We start from the raw sequence: 18,353 nt of genomic DNA on the forward strand, positions 1-18,353 counted from the left end.
GGGACATGTTTTAAAATGTTGATAAACAACCATAAAAGAAAGAAAGAAAGAAAGGAAGAAAGAAAGAAAACCTTCATGCAGCTCGTCCAGCAAAATCCAAGTCCCTAAAAGCCCCAAAATCCAAAATTGATTTGAAAAGCTGAAATCTTCATGGCAGCTGCTGAGTTAAAAGCACGCACCTCATCTGAAAGTGAGAGCACCATGCGTCAGAGGTGTTAACAGCTTCCTTTCAAACCAATTTGGGGTCTTATTTCTGCTATATTTCCACAAGACAGGATTTTCCTGTCCTCCTTGTTCCTCCACACAGCTCAGAGTACATGTCATCTCTGACATCATGCCTGACTCAGTGTGACACTTCAGTATGGCAGATGTTCCCTGACAGGCGCCAGCTGATTATTCGTCTGGCCTCAAAGGCAGCATGTACCTGAGCATGTTACTCTATAAGAGCGGTAAAACTGTTATTATGTTTTGTAAATCATGAACAGTATAATAGAACTTTAAAGGATGGAGGCTGAAATGTCTTACTCTATAGTGCAACAGTATGATGTGTGATGACTTCTAGGAAGTTTTATATTGTATATTTTTTATTCCTCTTCACAAATAAGCGGACAACCTACTTTTCTCCAAATAGGCAATTAATATGCATTTTCTAAGCATTTAATTTCAGTATAATCTAAATTCTGGAGAGGTTCTGGAGCTGGAGATTATGCGGGGCGAGCTGTATGAAGCCATTTGTAATGTCCTTTTGTCAGTTGTTTTTGTTTTTTTTTTACTTTTTAAAACCACTGATGTGGGTGTGAGCAGATGATAAACTGATTTTTTTCATTTTGGGGTGGATTTATCCTGTAATTAAGCAGACACGTTTGTCCAAAGAAACTTACTTTAAGCGACACCCAAAAACAATAAATGCTCCCAACAACACATAACCAACAATCCCAGTGGAAGACACATTCTTGGCAACACAACATCTTGATGAAGATTTTAATTGCTTTTTCAATCTATAGTTAATCCTATACATCTATCAATGCAAAAAAAATTGTAGGCTAATTACACATTATACATTACAGAGACACAGACACAGACAATAAAAAAATATTATCTGGCAACACAAGAACACACATTTTAAAACAGAGAAGAGCTCGTGCATATTAAAAGAAACACGTTCTGTTGCCAAGCCAAGTGCTACAGAATTGTCTCCGGTTCCCATCTGTCATATCTTATGATAGTAGCAGGTGCTGCAGTGGCAGTCTGTGTGGTTCCTCACCCTTATGCCGGCCACCTCTGTCTGAAAGAGGAGATGAGGAGTAGAACGACACAAGAGTCAACATCAACAAAGTCACATCAGTCTACAGCAGCAAATATGTAACGTCAGATGCCTTGCAGCAGTTTGAGGCGTCGGCGTGTCTGCACTTCAACACCTCTGAGCTCAACAGAAAACAGGATTGAAATAAATTGTGAAATGAGCTGTGGTCAGTTTATTATTATGAGTAAAAGTACTGAGGTATTATCAGCTAAATGTACATAAGATAAGATATAACTTCATTTATCCCAAGGTAAAATAGAGCAAATGATCTGTTTACAGCTCGACATGAAAACATTCCTTCCTATTGAACTTTCAAGTGATCAGGGACAAAATCCACAGGCCTTGTTGTGAACCATGATGTATTCAAAAGTTCCTCCTGAGTTAATATGAGGCTGCAGCAGATTTTAAGTTAATCAAATCAAGTGTTTATCGTCTGACACCACAGTCTTATTAGTCTGAAATTCTCTCTTTGTGGGCATTTTGTATTAAAAAATGGTCTGTATAATTTAACAACTTGCAATTATCTAATTTGCATAGAAACTAAAGAAATATATAAGATAAATGACAAAACGTCTTTGAACTAAACATGGAGAATGGGAGGAATACTGTTCCCCATTCATCTGAAGCAGGTAGCTGGGAATTTTAAGCTCATCTGACCATAAGATTAAAACTTAAGTTTTATAAACCATGTAATTTTCACTTCTGATTTTCTTGACCACCTTCTAAACTTGAGCATTTTGCCTGCAGATATTGGGAAATAATTAGCCAACACAGAGCCTGTCATCTCCTGCCAGATCAACTGAATTCTTCAAGGCTAAATCCTTCCTTTTTTTTCCTTTTTTTTGTTGGTTCATTTGTTTTAAAGATCTTTTTTTCTGGTTTATCTGTCAGTTACTGTGAGCAGCATTTAGTGACAGATGGGACGCACGTGGGATGGAGAAGGCGATGCAACAAGAGAGCCTGGATGGATTTAAACCAGCAACGTGGATCTTTGGGTTCTCACGACAACCCCTCAAAGATTCATTTCCGCCTCGCTGTGACCCCCCCAGTGTATAGTAAATTCGCAGCATTTAAAGAAAGGTTTGCCAAACGTGTCTTTCGTCCGTACCTCGTAGACGTGCTTTGCAACGCAGCATGTAGCCTCAGAGGTGATGTTCTTCGGGATCGTCATCGTCTTCATGGCCTTGAGAGGCGTTGGGTACGCTCTGGAGAAGCAGCAGCCCATGCACTGGTAAATCGGACGATCCCTGGAGAAAACAGTGTTCTTTCGCAGCGTGCACGCCTCACAGCCCACTGGAGAAAGACAATGCAGGATTTACCACCGAAATCAAAAAAAGTTACCGATCACTGACTGCTTGTGATACAGTGCCAGAGCACGTGTGAGGTTAAGGGCAGCACATCTTACTGTTCGATAAGTCAGTGTTGGGGTAAGAATCTGCTACGTAAAGGAGAAAAGACAGCAGAAGAAGAGACAGTCCAGCGGATTTCACTGAGCCCATCGTGATCGCAGCAGTTACCTAAAAATACAGAGAGGAAAATGAAAATGATCAATCGAAAAAAAATCTGCTGGCTCAAAGCACGAGTTGGTCACAGACGGAAACAGAGTACTACCATGTTAGGAGAAGGTACCCTCTTCTTTGTGCCTCCGCGTGAGGGGTGGCCTTTTATCAAGGAATTCAGCATCGCTCAGGGTCGATTTACACCCGCCGCCTCCCTCAGTCTATGACGACTTCCTGGATTAAGTGAAACCTACCAACCTTATCAATGATCTCACTGACTCACTGGCCACTTCGCAACCTTTTCCCGTAATCCCTTGAAAGCACAAAATGATAATTGAATGGAAAGTCAAAACATACTTTAATCATCTTCCATCCTGACTATGGATCCTGCAATTAATCCCTGATGGGTTTTTGTTACTTAGTAACTGGGCGATTGTTATCGTTTGTCGTGTCACAGCAATGTAAGGGTCAATAGTTTGTGTTGTTCTTGGGTATTTGCTGCTGAAAGAACATTCATAGGCTGAAAGTGGCCTTGGACTGCTCTTGAACAATGACGAGCCTCATGAAATATCACTTTTTTTCACTGCAGCAGTCACAAACCTTTTGAAACGGCTGTTGGATTCAGTTGTGTCCTCACTCCCCCAAAGATTAGCATCACACATTTTCAAAATTCTTAAAGTACGTCAGCATTTAGATTTCAAGACCTTAAGATGTTTTCCTTGACACTGAAATGTGTCATGGCCCTGTCATGTTTTATTTCATCGTCTGTGTGTTTCATAGGTGTTTTCTGGTCTTTCTCCAGTATTCTGTATTCCCTCTCTCCAGTGTTGTTCTGTTCCTTTCCCTCACTGGTCCTTTCCCTGCCTCACTTCACCTGTACCTCATCCCTTTGTTAGTTTTGTGTGGGTATTTATTTTTACTTTATTGTGTTTTTTGGTGTGTGTAAACATGACATGATAACTTATTATGGTTGGATTCTTTTTACACGTAATTTTACACCGTTTACTGAGCAATAGACTCACTTCAGTGGCTCCAGTGGCTCCTTCAGAACTGGAGGATGTGATGGATGGAGGACGCTATGAATAAATGGAGAGATATCGGATAGCTGTTAGCAAGTATCCATCTGTCCACCTCCAACATCTGAAATGTCAAGGATGAATATGAATTCATTTTGTATTTAATTTTGTCTGTTTACTTAATCGCCTGTGTTCTGTGTCCTTGGTTGTGCTAGTGATAAATCCTTGGCATGGGACTCGTAAATCACTAAAGTGAGGCTGACGTGATGTTTAAATCATAGCGTGTAAAAGATGTTTCTTAGGTCTTCTTCCCATAATTGATACACCGTCAATCCTATAATGAATGGTAGCAGTTGGCATACTTGTTGATAAGACTGATATGAACGGCTCATGCATATTTGTGCCTTTGTTTGGGCTGTATGTCATTTTCTGACACCACACAAAATCCCCTTTTTTATTTTTAAGCATAAAAATATATTCTCAAATACCATCTGAGAAATGTCACATGAAGACCATCACAACATGCTTATTTTTCTGGAAATCTCATGTAACACCAGACGTGGCCATTTGTTTATAAGTGATGTTTATCATGATGTACTTGGTTTCTCCATTTATCTCTACCACTCTGTTCTTGTGCTTAGACATTGGAACAAGACAAAAGACCGAAAGTGGAGAGCAGAGGTTTTGCGAAGTTGTTCAGGAGGGGGGTTATTTTTGCCTCGCTTGATGAATAAACAGACACTCTCTCCACACGGTGGCATGAGAGATCTGTAATACAGGAACAATAGCAGCTCTTATCTCATTCAAAAGTTCACAGTGGAGCTAAAAATCTGGCTCCGCTGGTCTTCATCATAATGTAGCTAGTCACTGTACGTCACTGGAAACAAAGCAGACATCGTCAGAGCCAGACAAACATAAAGCCATAACATAAATGTTTTACATAAGAAGTAATATCTAAGATGCTCAAATTAATGACAACAACATATACATACCACTCTGAATAGTTGACACTATGGACAATGGAGATATTATATTCAGTCTGCATCAAAGATGCAATTTGTCAATACAGACCTTGTTCACTTCTCAAACTCTACTCTATTATGTTGTAATATGTCAAATATTACCAATCAAATACTTTGTACTTGTGGCGTTCTTCAAACAAATGTTTTGGACTTTTGGAACAATATCCAGAGACATTGTTGTCCCATTAATATTTGGTACATACATTTCCCCTTTCCTGTTATTTTCATCTGAGGACCATCTTCAGTTGAACTTATAGGGTAAATTAAGGTTTCCTTTATGATTCTGCAGAAGGAGTTTTGTGCAAATGTGATAACAGGAAATGTTGATGGCATTGTTAACATGCAATGCACCCATGATGACAAATAGCCTGACATCCATTGAAACAGCAGAGCAGACGACAGGCAGCGTGAACGAACATCATGCATGACGGGCTGGAAGCTGTGAGAGTAGAAAAACAAGGTATTCTGCTCGCGATTTACCTGATTATCATGGATCTGCTCAATAAATATTTGTGGTGTAGAAATAAAATGGAAACTATTGGCTGTCTTTAAACTGTGTTTTTGAGAATGGTCACACAGACGTATCCGCAAACTTGAAAACACAGTATGCAAACTGTAAACTGAAGTGAATGCAGATTCAATAATGGATGGGCTGCAGCAGGCATGTGTCAATATGCAGAGAGATGTATGAAATGTGCCAGTTGTTTTGCCTTCTTCTTTAGATAGAAGTATAATACACTGTCTAATTATGTTATACATATAACAGATATAGGTAGGGCATAAAGGAGGCGGGACAGGGGCTGATTTCTGGCATTTGCTCCTGTAGAAGACAACACGACACATTAACTGCCCTCCGGTCTTCCATTTCTGCACCTCTGCTCCCTCAAACAACACTGTCTGATCTAATTTCCACTCAAAATACATACATTTGAATCTATGAAAAGCAGTGTAGCAAAAGGTAAAACAGTGACACCTGGTGGGAAGAGTGAAGAAGCACACACGGATGGGTGACTGAACAGAAAGCATTATTAAAATGATTACATTTCTGAAAGCGTCGCATACATGCAGCAGACAGTGTTCCACATGGATTGCCTCCTGCTCTTGCTCTTTTTTAGCACCCCTGCTGCTAAACAGTGAAAACACCTTATCTGACACTGAGAGCGGCGAGGACAGTCTCTGCAGCGCTGCATTAGTCACGTGACACGGCGCGACGCAAGCTATTACAAAATGGCGCCCAAAAAGTTACATTAAAAGAGCGTCAGAACTTATATTAAACTGTCATAAAGGGCACGAAACGGCCGGATAACATGGCAGCGTCAACGGCAAACCATGTGCACCAAAAGCTTGAAATGAAAAGGCTCAATTTTTCATAGTAAATTGTTAAAATAGTGCAGCAGAGCCTCTCCACAAACATGAACATATAACAGTATATTAGAATAAATCATTGGATTAAATTTGCAAATAATCAAAACAATCATTTAAATGAAATATTTGATTCTCAAATACAAAGTGAAATTGTAAAGTAAGTAAATAGTAAAGTGCATTTTTTAAACTAATATATAAAAACCAATGAAGACCAAAACAGAATAATAATATTATTAATAGAAATGATAACAATAATAACAATGATTGTAATAATAATAATAATAATAATAATAATAATAATAATAATAATAATGATGATGATGATGATGATGATGATGATAATAATAATATTAATAATAATAATAATAAACTTCATCAATATAGCACTAAACTAAACAGTTTACAAAGTGCTTTGACAAAACAAAGCAGAAGGAAGTAGAATAAGTGTCAGTGTAACATCACTGTAAATTGCAAATAAATGGCATTTATAGCTAAATGATTAAAAACAAATAATTGAAGAACAGAAGTAATGAAATAGAATAAGTAAAATAAAGAAACTGAATAAATTGATTAAATCATTATTATCAAATCACATAAATAAAAGTTATGTGTCTTGTATGTTAATCAAAACAGATGTATTCTGGACATTATGACATATTAATTTATGTCAGTGTAAGCTACAAAACAATGTAATAAACATAATTGTTGATCTGAGCTATTTTTTGAAACAGTTTTGACAAAATGGAGGTTGTGGGGTAAAATGAGCCACTGGGATGGGGGCAATTTGGATCAGTGGCTCAGTTTACCCCCAAAGGTTCAATTCAGCTAAACCTATGGTGTAATCTGTGTATTCTAGTATTAATTTATGATAATTTAGATTGGATAAAAATGGCAAGGATGTACCGAGGAAAGACAAATAAGGGCCTCAGCTTCCTTGGATGATCTAAAGAGAGCAGCAAGGCTGCAAAGTGTCAGAGGGGAGTTCCATTCGATTCCATTCAGTGGCAAACGGCCACAGCATCGACAGAATGACACTGAAGAGATTTACTGATAAAACAGCTAAAGGAAAAGTTCCCAGAATAGATTATGCCACACTAGCAAAAGATCTTCACACTTTTGACGACAACATGGAGCTGGAACTTGTCAGCCACATCAAGAAACTTGCAGACCAGTTTCATGGACTAACTGCCTTGAAATGCAGAGAACTTGCATTTGAGTTAGCAGGAATGGAATCTATATTCCAGAAAACTGGATAGAGCAAAAGAGAGCATGTTAGTTCTCAGTTTAATTCATCTTAATGTTAAACAATGTTACAACCCAAGGTTACATGTCTTGCAAAATTATTTCTTTAATGGGTTTTCACCTGGGTCCTGATTGGTTTGAGCTCTTCAAAAAGCAACACCATCTATCACAGCGAACCCCAGCAGCTATTACTGGCAAGAGTCACTGATGTTGGAGAATTCCTCCACAAACTGGCATCAGTGATGGAGCAGTAGGATTCAGATTTGCTAACTGTGTCTGAGAGCAATTCTAAGTCATGTGACAGATCATCCCAAGACAGGTGTCACAACTGTCCAATCACCAAAAGAAATTGTGAGAGAGAAGGTCAAGAGACAAGTTGGCTCAGTGAAATCAGCTGAAAGAGGGCAGCTTGTAACACTGATTTGTGCTGTGAATGCAACAGGCAATGCTGTTCCACCACTGTCTATTTTTCCATGAGACCGGTACAGGGATCATTTCCTCTGAGGAGGACTCCTGAGTTTAGCTGGATACTAAACCAAGTCTGGATGGACAAATGAAGATGTCTTTACGTCGAGCACTTCATCAATCTGCTCAAAAGAGTGTGAAAGGCTCAAAACAAGAATCTTGACTGACACCCCTGAGAAAATTGAAGCGAGCACCCCAGTGAAAGACTGCAAAAGAGGTCTCCAAAAAAAGCTAACTGTGAAGCAATTTCTGAAAGGAGGGAAGAAAAAGAGCAGACAGCAAAGAATTGAAGAGGAAAGCAGCTCAGAAGAGACTGACACCGCTGTTGTTCTGAATGACTGCACAGGTGATGAAAGTCCGGAAGAATCGAGCGCTGAGGATTTGACAGCCCTTACTGTAGGTGATTTTGCCGTGCTCAGATTTGCTGGTAAGGCTAAAGTATCCCACAACACTGGGTTACGTGAGGTAGTGGATGAGCTCGAGGCGAGATTCTTGAAGAGAGGCAGAGTGTGCCCAGTGCACAACAGGCCAACTTTCACAATCAAATCAGTGGGTGAAGGAACCTTTCCAACAGAGGATGTCATGAAGAGGTTGTCTAAACCAATCACAGCTGGTGGAACAGCTAGATGGGAAAAACTTCTCATCTTTCCATGCAGTCTTAAAAAGCAGAATGTGGAATAAAACACAGAGGCCCTAAATCTGAGCCACACCAAGAGCGGTCAGAAATCATTTAGTGTATAGACACTACACTTACAACCACAAACGCATTGTTTCCATGTACCATGTGCTGTTATAAATGCAAAATTGCTGACACATGTTATCTGGATACCAAAAGCACATGTAGGCCTATATAGAGTCTTTCTGTAGTGAATACAGTTACTGAAAAATGTTTAGTTAAAGTTGAATATTGGGATACAAACATGGTCTTACATTAAAGTTTAAAGTTGTATCAGAATTGTTTGATTTTGTCAAATTTTAAAATCCAATAGTTCTACTTATGCCTACATGGCTCAACTCACCCTGGGCTCATTCTACACCTACCTTGGGGCAAGTTGAGCCATTGGGCAATTTTTTTTGGATGGGTCATTGTTCTGATACTATGATAATTGGTTAATTAGGTTTACTTTCCACGGGCACACACCAACCTGAGGTATATATAATAACTACTATATGAAGCTAAAATACATTTGTTTTTCATTAAACTCATCAAATGTAAAAAGTGGCTCATGTTTTTTCTACATACTACTTTACTGGTTAAAGTATACGTCTTGCTGTCGCTCCTCCTGCGTGAACACATGTACTGTACGTAGTGTGTAATGAAAGTTTGGCACTGGAGTGACCTCAGTCACCTTGGGACCTGTGTATACCCAGGTGTAACAGACAAAGCTGACCTGTCTTACGAACCCAAAATCATCAAAAGTCAGTGAGTGACTTACTTTGAGTTATAGTTAGTTAATTCTAGCAGGGCTCAGCACAACCGTGTTAAATATAAATGTGTTGTTCCGCAGCTACACCTAAGTGACACACACACTACATATCCAAACATACAGTATATAACACCAAACAAGCAGACTGCTCCCCACACAGGTCTATGACAATGAATTCAGTGAAAAAGGAGTGTGACCACAGTCCCGCAGATGGTGTGTGTCTTCTGTAATAGCCAGAAATGTGGATGTTGGTGGAGGGGGTCTGGGCAGCTGTGAGAATCTGCCACATGCAATAAGAAAGTCCAAAAGTCCACGAGAAAGTCTTAATTTAGGCAATAAATTATGTTGAAAAGGTCTTTAAAACCTTTAAATGAAGTATCTACCTGCAGACACCTTCAATAAGAAAAAATGTAGGTTGAATTTTTCGTGAGAGAGAGAGAAAAAAAAGGCATTTGTCTTCATCGTTCCCCTTCACCGCCAACCTACACTGTCAGATCAGGAACATGAAACAGAAAAGTGGTCCGAGACGTTTTGGGGGATCTCAGATTGGCACCTTTCGGGGAGCACCTGAACGCAGCATTTGTCACGGCTGAGATCATCCGCTCGGTCCGGAGCATGCGCAGTGGACGGGTGTCTGGGAGTGTCTGAGCGGCTCGTTGGACGTGAATCCAACCCGCAGTCAGTGAACCCAGGAGCATCTGCATGAACAATGAACCGGCGGACCTGGGAGGGGATGGTTTGAGACGAAGGTGGAGCGGATGCGTGAGGAGTGCCGGGGTGATGGGAGAGCACCGCAGCTGTGATTTGCGGGATTTCCTGGGGCGTGAATGACCTCTAACGGTACAGGGAATTAGTCATTTCTAATACTTTGTTGTCTGCACAGTCAATCCTCTTACAGACTCTCACAGCGTCACACCGGCGGGATTGTTGATGAACTTTCACAGACATAGTCAGTGAAATAGGCTGCATATCTGAACCTTAGTGTCTTAATTGATCTATTTACATTGATGTGTGATTGTTGGGTGGCCTGTGGTCCACTAGATTCAACCAAAGTGCTGAACACTTGCAGCAAAATCAGTCTTTATCATTTTAATTTCTTTTTTAAATTGTACATCACTTGTGGTATCCTTGGTTCACCAGCTGCTTCAACCACGGAGGTGAGTTTTTAACTACAGCTGATCACCTTTAGATTCTAGCAACCGACCCCACAGCTCTGGCTTTTGTTCTGAGACACTGGTGGCACAAGCTGCTGGGTGTCATGAGTTGGCCATCTGTTGTGGAAACCTACTTAAACCTGCAAGCAGATTAACCAGCGAAAGGGTCCAAAGCACCGGTCAGTCAGGACGTTCCTGTGTCGGCTTCCTGGTGGAGGAGGAGGAGGAGGAGGGGGAGGAGGCGGAGGAGCAGGGATGCTGAGGGCCACCGTGGGCTCGGTGCAGGAGAGGGACGAGGAGCAGGAGGATGAAGGCGAAGAAGAGCTGAGGGATGGAGGGGTGCCCTTCTATGTCAACAGAGGAGGCCTCCCGGTGGACGAGGAGACTTGGGAGAGGATGTGGCGCCATGTGGCTCGAATACACCCAAGTGGGGAAGCTTTGGGGAAGGAGATCCGGGGTGCCACCGACCTGCCCAAGGTAAGAGTGCATTAAAGGATGAGTTCATCGAAAAAATTAAAATGTAATTATCTTTTCACCCCAATGCTGATGTAAAGTCTAGTGAAGTTTCGTTGTCCACAACACATTTCTTGGAGCTTCACAGCAAAACAGTGTTGCAGCATTCTCCCAAGTAACTGGAGTAGATGGGGACTTGCTTTAAAACTTAGAAAAAAAAACTGAAGGAAAACATAAAATACAGCTTGTCTTCTGTAATCCAAGTCTCTGGAAACTCAGATAGGTTTAAGAGACGTTATTTAAAGCTGTAATCTTCACTGTGGTCGCTCAGCCAGAGGCGTTAGTGCACACCTCCATCTGAAGCAGGTGCATGAGCTCCACCGCAACTTCGAGTGTGTGAACAAAGTCTTTATAAATCAATTTTTGAATCTCTGGGCTTTTGATACCTAGAATATGCCAGGCAAGCTGCATGGACAGAATTTATGTTTCATTTTTTGTAGTTTTATTGAAACAAATCCCCATCTACTTCAGTTGTTTAGGAAAATGCTGTAACACAGTTTTACAGTGAAAGCTTCAGAATTTTTTTTTTAAATTTCTTTTGGACTATGAAACTTTACCCTGACATCCATAAGCACGAGTGGTGTGTAGGTAATGACTGTTTGAATTTTTGGGTGACCTTTGCCTTTAAAAGCTGCAGCTGATTATCCATGGCACGGGTGAACTTCACAGGATGCATGCCAAAGTAACACATAGTGGAGAGGCAATTTACACCCGTGTGTCGTGGGACAACGTCGCATCTCAGCGTTACTATGCAGTCCCACGTGACAAGTAAATGATTCGTTGTGTTCATCAGTTCTTTCCCCAGTTTCACCCCAGTATCAAAACACAAGGCTTGTTTTGTTCATGGTACATTCGAATGCTATGGATGAAGAAGAGTGGTATTTAATGCTCATTCCTCAGGGGAGCTGTTCAAGAGCAATTAAGACAACCCTTTGCTAAAGCTATACTGGACAGAGAAGTGCATGGAGGGCACACAGGACTACATTCTCCAGCTGCAATGACTGTCGGGATTGTATAATGGTAACGCAGTTGTTTGGATGCTCTGTCCCACAGATTCCAATACCGAGCGTGCCTACATACCAGCCTACCACCCCTATCCCACAGCGCCTGGAAGCCATACAGAAGTACATCAGGGATTTGCAGTATCCTTTGACCAAGTCGGTACAACTGGCTGGTTTGTGCCACGGTGGACTTAAAGCAGTGGTTATTTGACATGTACAGGTCGAGTGATATATTTAACAAACTGATCTTAGGTCTGCAGCAAGCGATTACTTTCAGTGTTGATGAATCAGCCAGTTATTTTCTCGACGAATCAATTAGTTGTTTGGCCTATGGATTGTCAGAAAATGGCCTCAAATGGCCTGTTGGGTCCACAACCCAAATATATTCTGCTTACTGTTACTGAGGATTAAATACACCAGAAAATATTCACATTTGAGAAGCTTTTCTTGACTAAATGACTAAAACTGATCATAGATAGTGATAGTTGTCAATAGTTGACAACTTTTTGATTAATCACACCTTTTTACTAATGTAAAAATGAATGCCTACAAACTATCTTTACTAATCCCACTGACCCACTGTTTTGCCACACTTTGATAAATATGGGCCAAACATCCTAAAGTAGGCCACTCTAGATTCTATATTAAGCTAGATATCCAGTCAGAGCCCAGATTCATCCATAATTAACCAACAACCTATGAATATCACAACACTTTTAAGTGCTCGTCTCCCCTCCCCACACTCACACACATATTCTTCCTGTTATTGTTTGTCCTTAACTGTTTCCTACAGGTACAATCACACGGGAACACAGTTTTTTGAAATAAAGAAGAGCCGGCCTCTTACTGCGTAAGCACAATTTGATTTTTCTCTCATCCTAGACCGATCATCGGTGATGGACTCGCTGAACACTGACACAGGACGCCTGTGACAGCGTCGGTTGATTTCTCATGGTTTAGCACGTGCTGCTGATGCTGGCGGATCATCCGCTTGTCTTGAAATTAAGGTCAAGCAGAGGAGGACTGGAAGACAATTTTCCTTTTGTCACTTTATTAGATTTGGTAGCACAAATTGTATTTCCCTGGCCGATGGAAAATGTTATTTGTATGGTTAACCAGCGTTACTGTGTTATTCCCTTGTTCACCTTGTACTGCGCAGGTTGATGGACATCGCTAAAGAGATGACACGGGAAGCTCTGCCAATCAAATGCCTGGAGGCGGTGATCCTGGGGATGTATCCTTACAGCAGCAGATGCTTTGTGTGTTTTGATGTCTTTGAGTCTTTGTTGTTGTAGCAATGACTGTAGAGATGAGCTGCTTTTTCCCAAATTTTGCTCAAGACTCTTGAGTCAGATTTCCTTGACCCTCCATTGCACAGTTACCTCACCAACAACATGCCAGGTGTGGAGCGCTTCCCCCTCAGTTTTCAGTCTCAGTTCTCAGGGAACCACTTCCACCACATCGTGCTCGGAGTCCACAGCGGGGGGCGCTTTGGCGCACTGGGCATCAGCCGGAGGGAGGACCTCATGTTCAAGCCCCTGGAGCTCCGGACACTGATGGACTTGGTGCAAGAGTTTGAGGGAGCCTACAGGGGCTACTGGCACACCCTGCGCAAGGTCAGGATCGGCCAGTACGTGTCGCATGACCCTCACAGCGTGGAGCAGATCGAGTGGAAACATTCGATACTAGACTTGGACAAGCTGACCAAGGAGGAGCTACGGAAGGAGCTGGAGAGGCACACTCGAGACATGAGGCTGAAGGTATGTTTTTTAATTGAAAAGTTATAATTTTGCAGGTTCAAAGGTTTTCAGGCTCATATGTTTGTATGCTATATGTAAGAATTGGCCACCTGTTGAATAAATACTGCGACAAATAGGGGCTGTGTGTGTTTCTCTGTGGATTGAGCATGTTGATATCTTCACAGCAGTTATACAGAGATTTGACCTGCTTTGTAATCAAAGGGGGCACTGAAATAAAGTACGGGTCCTTTAAAGTCTCATTTCCCTGCCGACACAAGCTGATGCGGCTCTTGCAGTTCCGAAGACAATGAAGAAGAAACAGTTTGTCCTCAGCAGGAAGACTGCCAGTGTGAGCAGCTTTATTAGATTTCTGTTGACGCGCTGTGTCTTCACACGCAGTGACACAGAGCTGACCTGCCATTTGAGGAGCCATTTCTCTCAGATGATGCTCTCTCATCACCTCTCATGCTAACATAATAAAGGCAGCCTTGATGCTGAGCTCTGCGCATAATAAAACCAATGTGATGGCTTGACTCTGCTCTGCGGTGCTTCATGCATGGCTGGCTCAATCCGTCAATAGGTGATCTTTTACAGTGAGCGCTCAGCACAATCACATTAGAAGTACAGGGAGATATCATACCCTAACACTGGACCTGTTATTTTCCTTTAGTTTTTTTCACGTTTTTTTGTGCATGTAAAAAGGTCAGATCCAACAGAAGCAACCTCTGAAACCCCTCTTCTGTAGTACATTACATCACGTCACACTTTTGCCTAGCAGCTACGTTGGCAATTGATTTAGCAGTGCTGGGTCAGGCATGTGTAAGCCGACCAACCAGAGGAGACTAGTTATTCAGTAGGGGCCTTAAAGAGACAGAGGGGGGAATATGAGGAAACTGGTGTGTTATTTCAGCATTAAAGCATGTTAACCTGTTCTAGGAGTAACCCAAAATAACATGATGAACCTGAAAATGAGCATAATATGTCTTCTTTAAAGTGACTGAGATTCTGATGTGTGGATTGTTTTTGCAGATAGGAAAGCCTGCACCGCCCTCTCCCACCAAAGACAGGAGGAACAGCATGGGCTCACCCCTCAGAGGACCAGGCAGCCCCATACGCAGGGTCAGCCGCGCTGAGAGACGGTATGATTAATCATGTGCTGCAGATAAATCGGTTCTTCACTAAAAATACATGCATTGAAGCCACTGACGTGAATTTGTTTTAGTCATGGGGACAGTTTTGGGACTGCTGATGTCGTGTGATCTAAGGAGAAGTGTTTTTTTTAAAATGAGTCACAGCTCGCTCCTGATGTGAATAAAACTCATTGTCCCGTCTCCTGTTTTTGGATTTTGTTGCAGCCCCTCCGGAGAGAAGAAGGTTCTGGAGCAAAAATCGACTACAGACATAAACGGATACCAGATTCGAGTCTGAGGATGTGTTTAAGCTTGCTTGTTAAGTCTAAAGGTACCACACTCTCGTTTCATGGGGCCATTGATCAATCCTTTGTACACACATTGGCCTATTCACTGGATGCAATGTTGAATAGGTCACCAGCAACTTTTTCTCTCAAAACAAATGCCTCATTCAGCTTCCCTGTGTCTGTGTTCTTAGAGGCGTTGCCTGGAGCTGCACTGTGGATAGTAATTGGTGCTGGCAGCATTCCCAAATTATAAAAGGGGTCATATGTGCAGCACTTTGTAAAGATTTTTAAATAGCTGCAGAGTTTTCTGCTAACTCAACCCAGCGAGAAATATGACTCCAAGCACCGGGCAAGGCTACCACTCAATGTTAATGTGCTACTGGTTTTATTCTGTTCAACGAAAGCTCTTAAAGCTCGTCCGCAATCTGTATCGTCGTACTGTAAGTGTGCAAATACATGTAATGTGATTTTAAATCCACTTAGGCTCTGCTGGGCAGCAACTGCTTGTGTAGTGACTAGTTTGCAAAACCACTACCCTCGTGCCTTGTATGAGAATTCAAAGAAAAATACTTTTTATACCCAACCTGTCATGACCATTGCATAAGTAAAACACAAAGCAGCGTAATCTCTGCTCTTCCAAAAGATACTGAAAGCGAATGAAATCAGTTCTGAGCGACAGTTCATTGACACCTAATATCCAGACGCTAGTACGTTTAGCATGCAATTTAACCCACTGGGGCTGAATATGGGTTTGAATGCACAATATACAGATGTGTATTCAAGAGTATAAAGGCATCAGTGGTTATTAGGAGAAGATAAGGAAATGACTCATGCCAACGCAGCTGACTGAGCTTATCTGCATTCAATGTAGATGTAAAGTAATGACAAGTCAGTTTATATGTACTGTATAACTGCTCTGCTTACATTGTTTCTAGCTTTTATTTGTAGCAACTAAATTCAATATTTCACTTGCCTTAAGTGGTGTCTAAGGAACTGACGTCAGTTTAAGGTGTAAAGGCGTTTTTTTTAACAGCACTTTTATCCACATTTTGTATTTCATTTTATTTTTTAAATCGGAAAATTCTGTCATTTTATACTTCCGTCAGTGTTGGTGATCAGCAGTGGACCTCTTTAATATTTACTACACACCATTTTGAATACGTTCCCACAGCAATCATTTTAATGTGTACAGTACTGTAGGTGTTGTCCATTTTCATTCCAGTGCACTGTCTGTCTGTAACACAACTGTTTTGTACCAAACAGACTGTTGATTTACAGGATCACAATAAAGGCTCACTTGAATTGTGGTGACACCATTTTGTTTTCTTATTCATTCAATGTTTTGTTAAAAGGACATTTTTATAAATGTATGGTCACGTGTTTTATTACCTTGCCTAAACTAATAATAATTAAACTAAAAATAATTACATTTTTTCCATGACTTAATAAACAAGCTGTTCTCAGAGGAAAATAAGGTCCCCAGGACACAGTTTGAAGCTAGAAATGTGGCAGGGTCCACCACATATAAACAAAGTAAAACAGTATGAAACTGTGTTGTCCTTTAAGGTCAAAACCTGATAAAAATGTCTTCGCTAAAACTACAAAGTGCACCTTTAAGCTGTCTAAATCCAAACAAATTCCAGAAATTCTGTGGTTAATCATTAGGTACGCTGTAATACATTGTCAGGCAAGGAATAGCGCCAGTTTTTTTTCTCACTGTAGTTCACACTAAGCACAGTGTCCACAGCTCAAGGGCAGTTTTTGGCACCAAGGCAAATAATGACGAGAGCCGAGATCACTTAACACCACACGGTTATACAAAGGAAACTTGCGGTCAACAACTCCATACAAGGGAAGAATAGGTCTCTGTGCAGCAAAACAGTGAATCAAAACACTTAAGTGGGACAGCTTCAACATGTTCCATCCCTAAATCATCATGTCAAACTCTCTCAGCAGCTGAAACGGAAAAACTATGCTGTCAAGCCTGACATTGTTTGCCATTAATATTCCGTTCATCATATTGTTAAGGCGTGGCCAGGTTTTGCTGCAGTCATATAAGTAAAAGCTGTGGTGTGCTGGCAGCCCTGTGGGCTTTTCTCATGATCAGGATTCTGCTGTTTAATGGATCCCCAAGTGGATGGATGCAAGTCCACCTCCCAGCACAGCCATCAGCTAATACGGCTTAATGGCTGCTGCATTCGATGAAAAACAGGCTGCAAGGAAGCACTTTCATGCACAGGCCAATAATGTACCTCTGACAGTCAAGTTACAGCGTGCTGGTGTAAAACCACGTGTGAAGTGAGCCCCTCAACATGTCTGTTTGCTGTTGAATATACTGGAACAAGATTCATTTACTCAACCTTTATTCAAGTCTGGAAATAGCACTTGACTTGTGTAGCTCAGAGTGCCAAAAAATACATTTGAGAAAAACTCAACAGCAGTGTTTCTTTCCATGAAACATGAACCTGTTACTCACGATGATCCACAGACATTTTGCTGTTTCATTTAGGAACTATTTTGTGTCTGTGTCATCACGCAGAGGGAGGCGTGCATCTGCTCACACTGAGAGGCTAGCTAACTAAGCTGCTTCTGAGCAATGATACGGAGAGAAAATAGCTCCTAAACATCTGACAAGGCTATGAGCAACCAGGTCATGAATTCAGGCATTGCTATTGAAACTGCATTGTTGTTGCTGCTTTGAGCACCTGACATTGCGTTCCATGTTGTTCCATTACTTTTGAGAGAAGCCTGACATCTCTGTGCAACTAGATGGATAAATAGCACTTGAGGTAAAAGGGAAATATGTATATATTTGTGATTTGGGGGGGGTGAACTGTCTCTTTAAAACAAGGGTTTGTTAATGTTGCAGCAGTTCCCTTGGTGAATTGAGAAGAGATGGAGGTTATGATAAACACATTCCTGTCCTCCCCTCCAGTAGATTCCAGATGTCAAACACTTTGTCCACCAGTGTTTGGAAAACAGAAGGCATAATGACCTACTTGAAGGGAAAAAAGCCCTACTGACCTACTTCATTTACTTGGATGCATTTGATGCCACAGGCGGTGCAAAGACACACACAATTCAATTTCTTCTATACGTTCAAGTTTTCATCCTGTAGATGATTGTTCTACACAAGTTATTCCCACACAGGACACCCACAAGAATGGGCGAGTGAAAGACTGATGGGAAT

At 41.3% G+C, this 18,353-nt stretch overlaps 2 protein-coding genes across 5 annotated transcripts; one reads left to right on the plus strand and one right to left on the minus strand.

The window, feature by feature from the left end:
* Positions 1-756: 756 nt before the first annotated feature.
* cga (glycoprotein hormones, alpha polypeptide) lies at positions 757-5,978 on the minus strand. The gene is made up of 6 exons (XM_037071709.1): positions 5,882-5,978; positions 3,825-3,878; positions 2,915-3,115; positions 2,709-2,820; positions 2,412-2,596; positions 757-1,285 (listed from the first exon to the last, which is right to left on the minus strand). The coding sequence occupies exons 3-6, from the start codon at positions 2,984-2,986 to the stop codon at positions 1,211-1,213; spliced, it is 444 nt and encodes a 147-aa protein (XP_036927604.1). The 5' UTR covers positions 2,987-3,115; positions 3,825-3,878; positions 5,882-5,978; the 3' UTR covers positions 757-1,210.
* Positions 5,979-9,979: 4,001 nt separating this feature from the next.
* On the plus strand, positions 9,980-16,479 carry vash1 (vasohibin 1). Of its 4 annotated transcripts, none has more exons than XM_037125029.1 (8): positions 9,980-10,970; positions 12,060-12,148; positions 12,801-12,857; positions 13,167-13,241; positions 13,386-13,767; positions 14,776-14,885; positions 15,102-15,207; positions 15,355-16,479. In XM_037125029.1, exons 1-7 carry the CDS (start codon positions 10,749-10,751, stop codon positions 15,172-15,174), a joined length of 1,008 nt encoding a protein of 335 aa, XP_036980924.1. In that variant the 5' UTR covers positions 9,980-10,748; the 3' UTR covers positions 15,175-15,207; positions 15,355-16,479. The 4 variants fall into 4 exon arrangements, with proteins under 4 accessions (XP_036980924.1, XP_036980922.1, XP_036980923.1 ...); XM_037125027.1 differs by having other exon boundaries at positions 9,980-10,179; positions 10,480-10,970; positions 15,102-16,479; XM_037125028.1 differs by having other exon boundaries at positions 9,980-10,179; positions 10,529-10,970; positions 15,102-16,479.
* The last annotated feature ends 1,874 nt before the right edge of the window (positions 16,480-18,353 follow it).

The sequence above is a fragment of the Acanthopagrus latus genome, chromosome 16 (genome assembly GCF_904848185.1).
Source record: "Acanthopagrus latus isolate v.2019 chromosome 16, fAcaLat1.1, whole genome shotgun sequence".
Taxonomy (NCBI): domain Eukaryota; kingdom Metazoa; phylum Chordata; class Actinopteri; order Spariformes; family Sparidae; genus Acanthopagrus; species Acanthopagrus latus.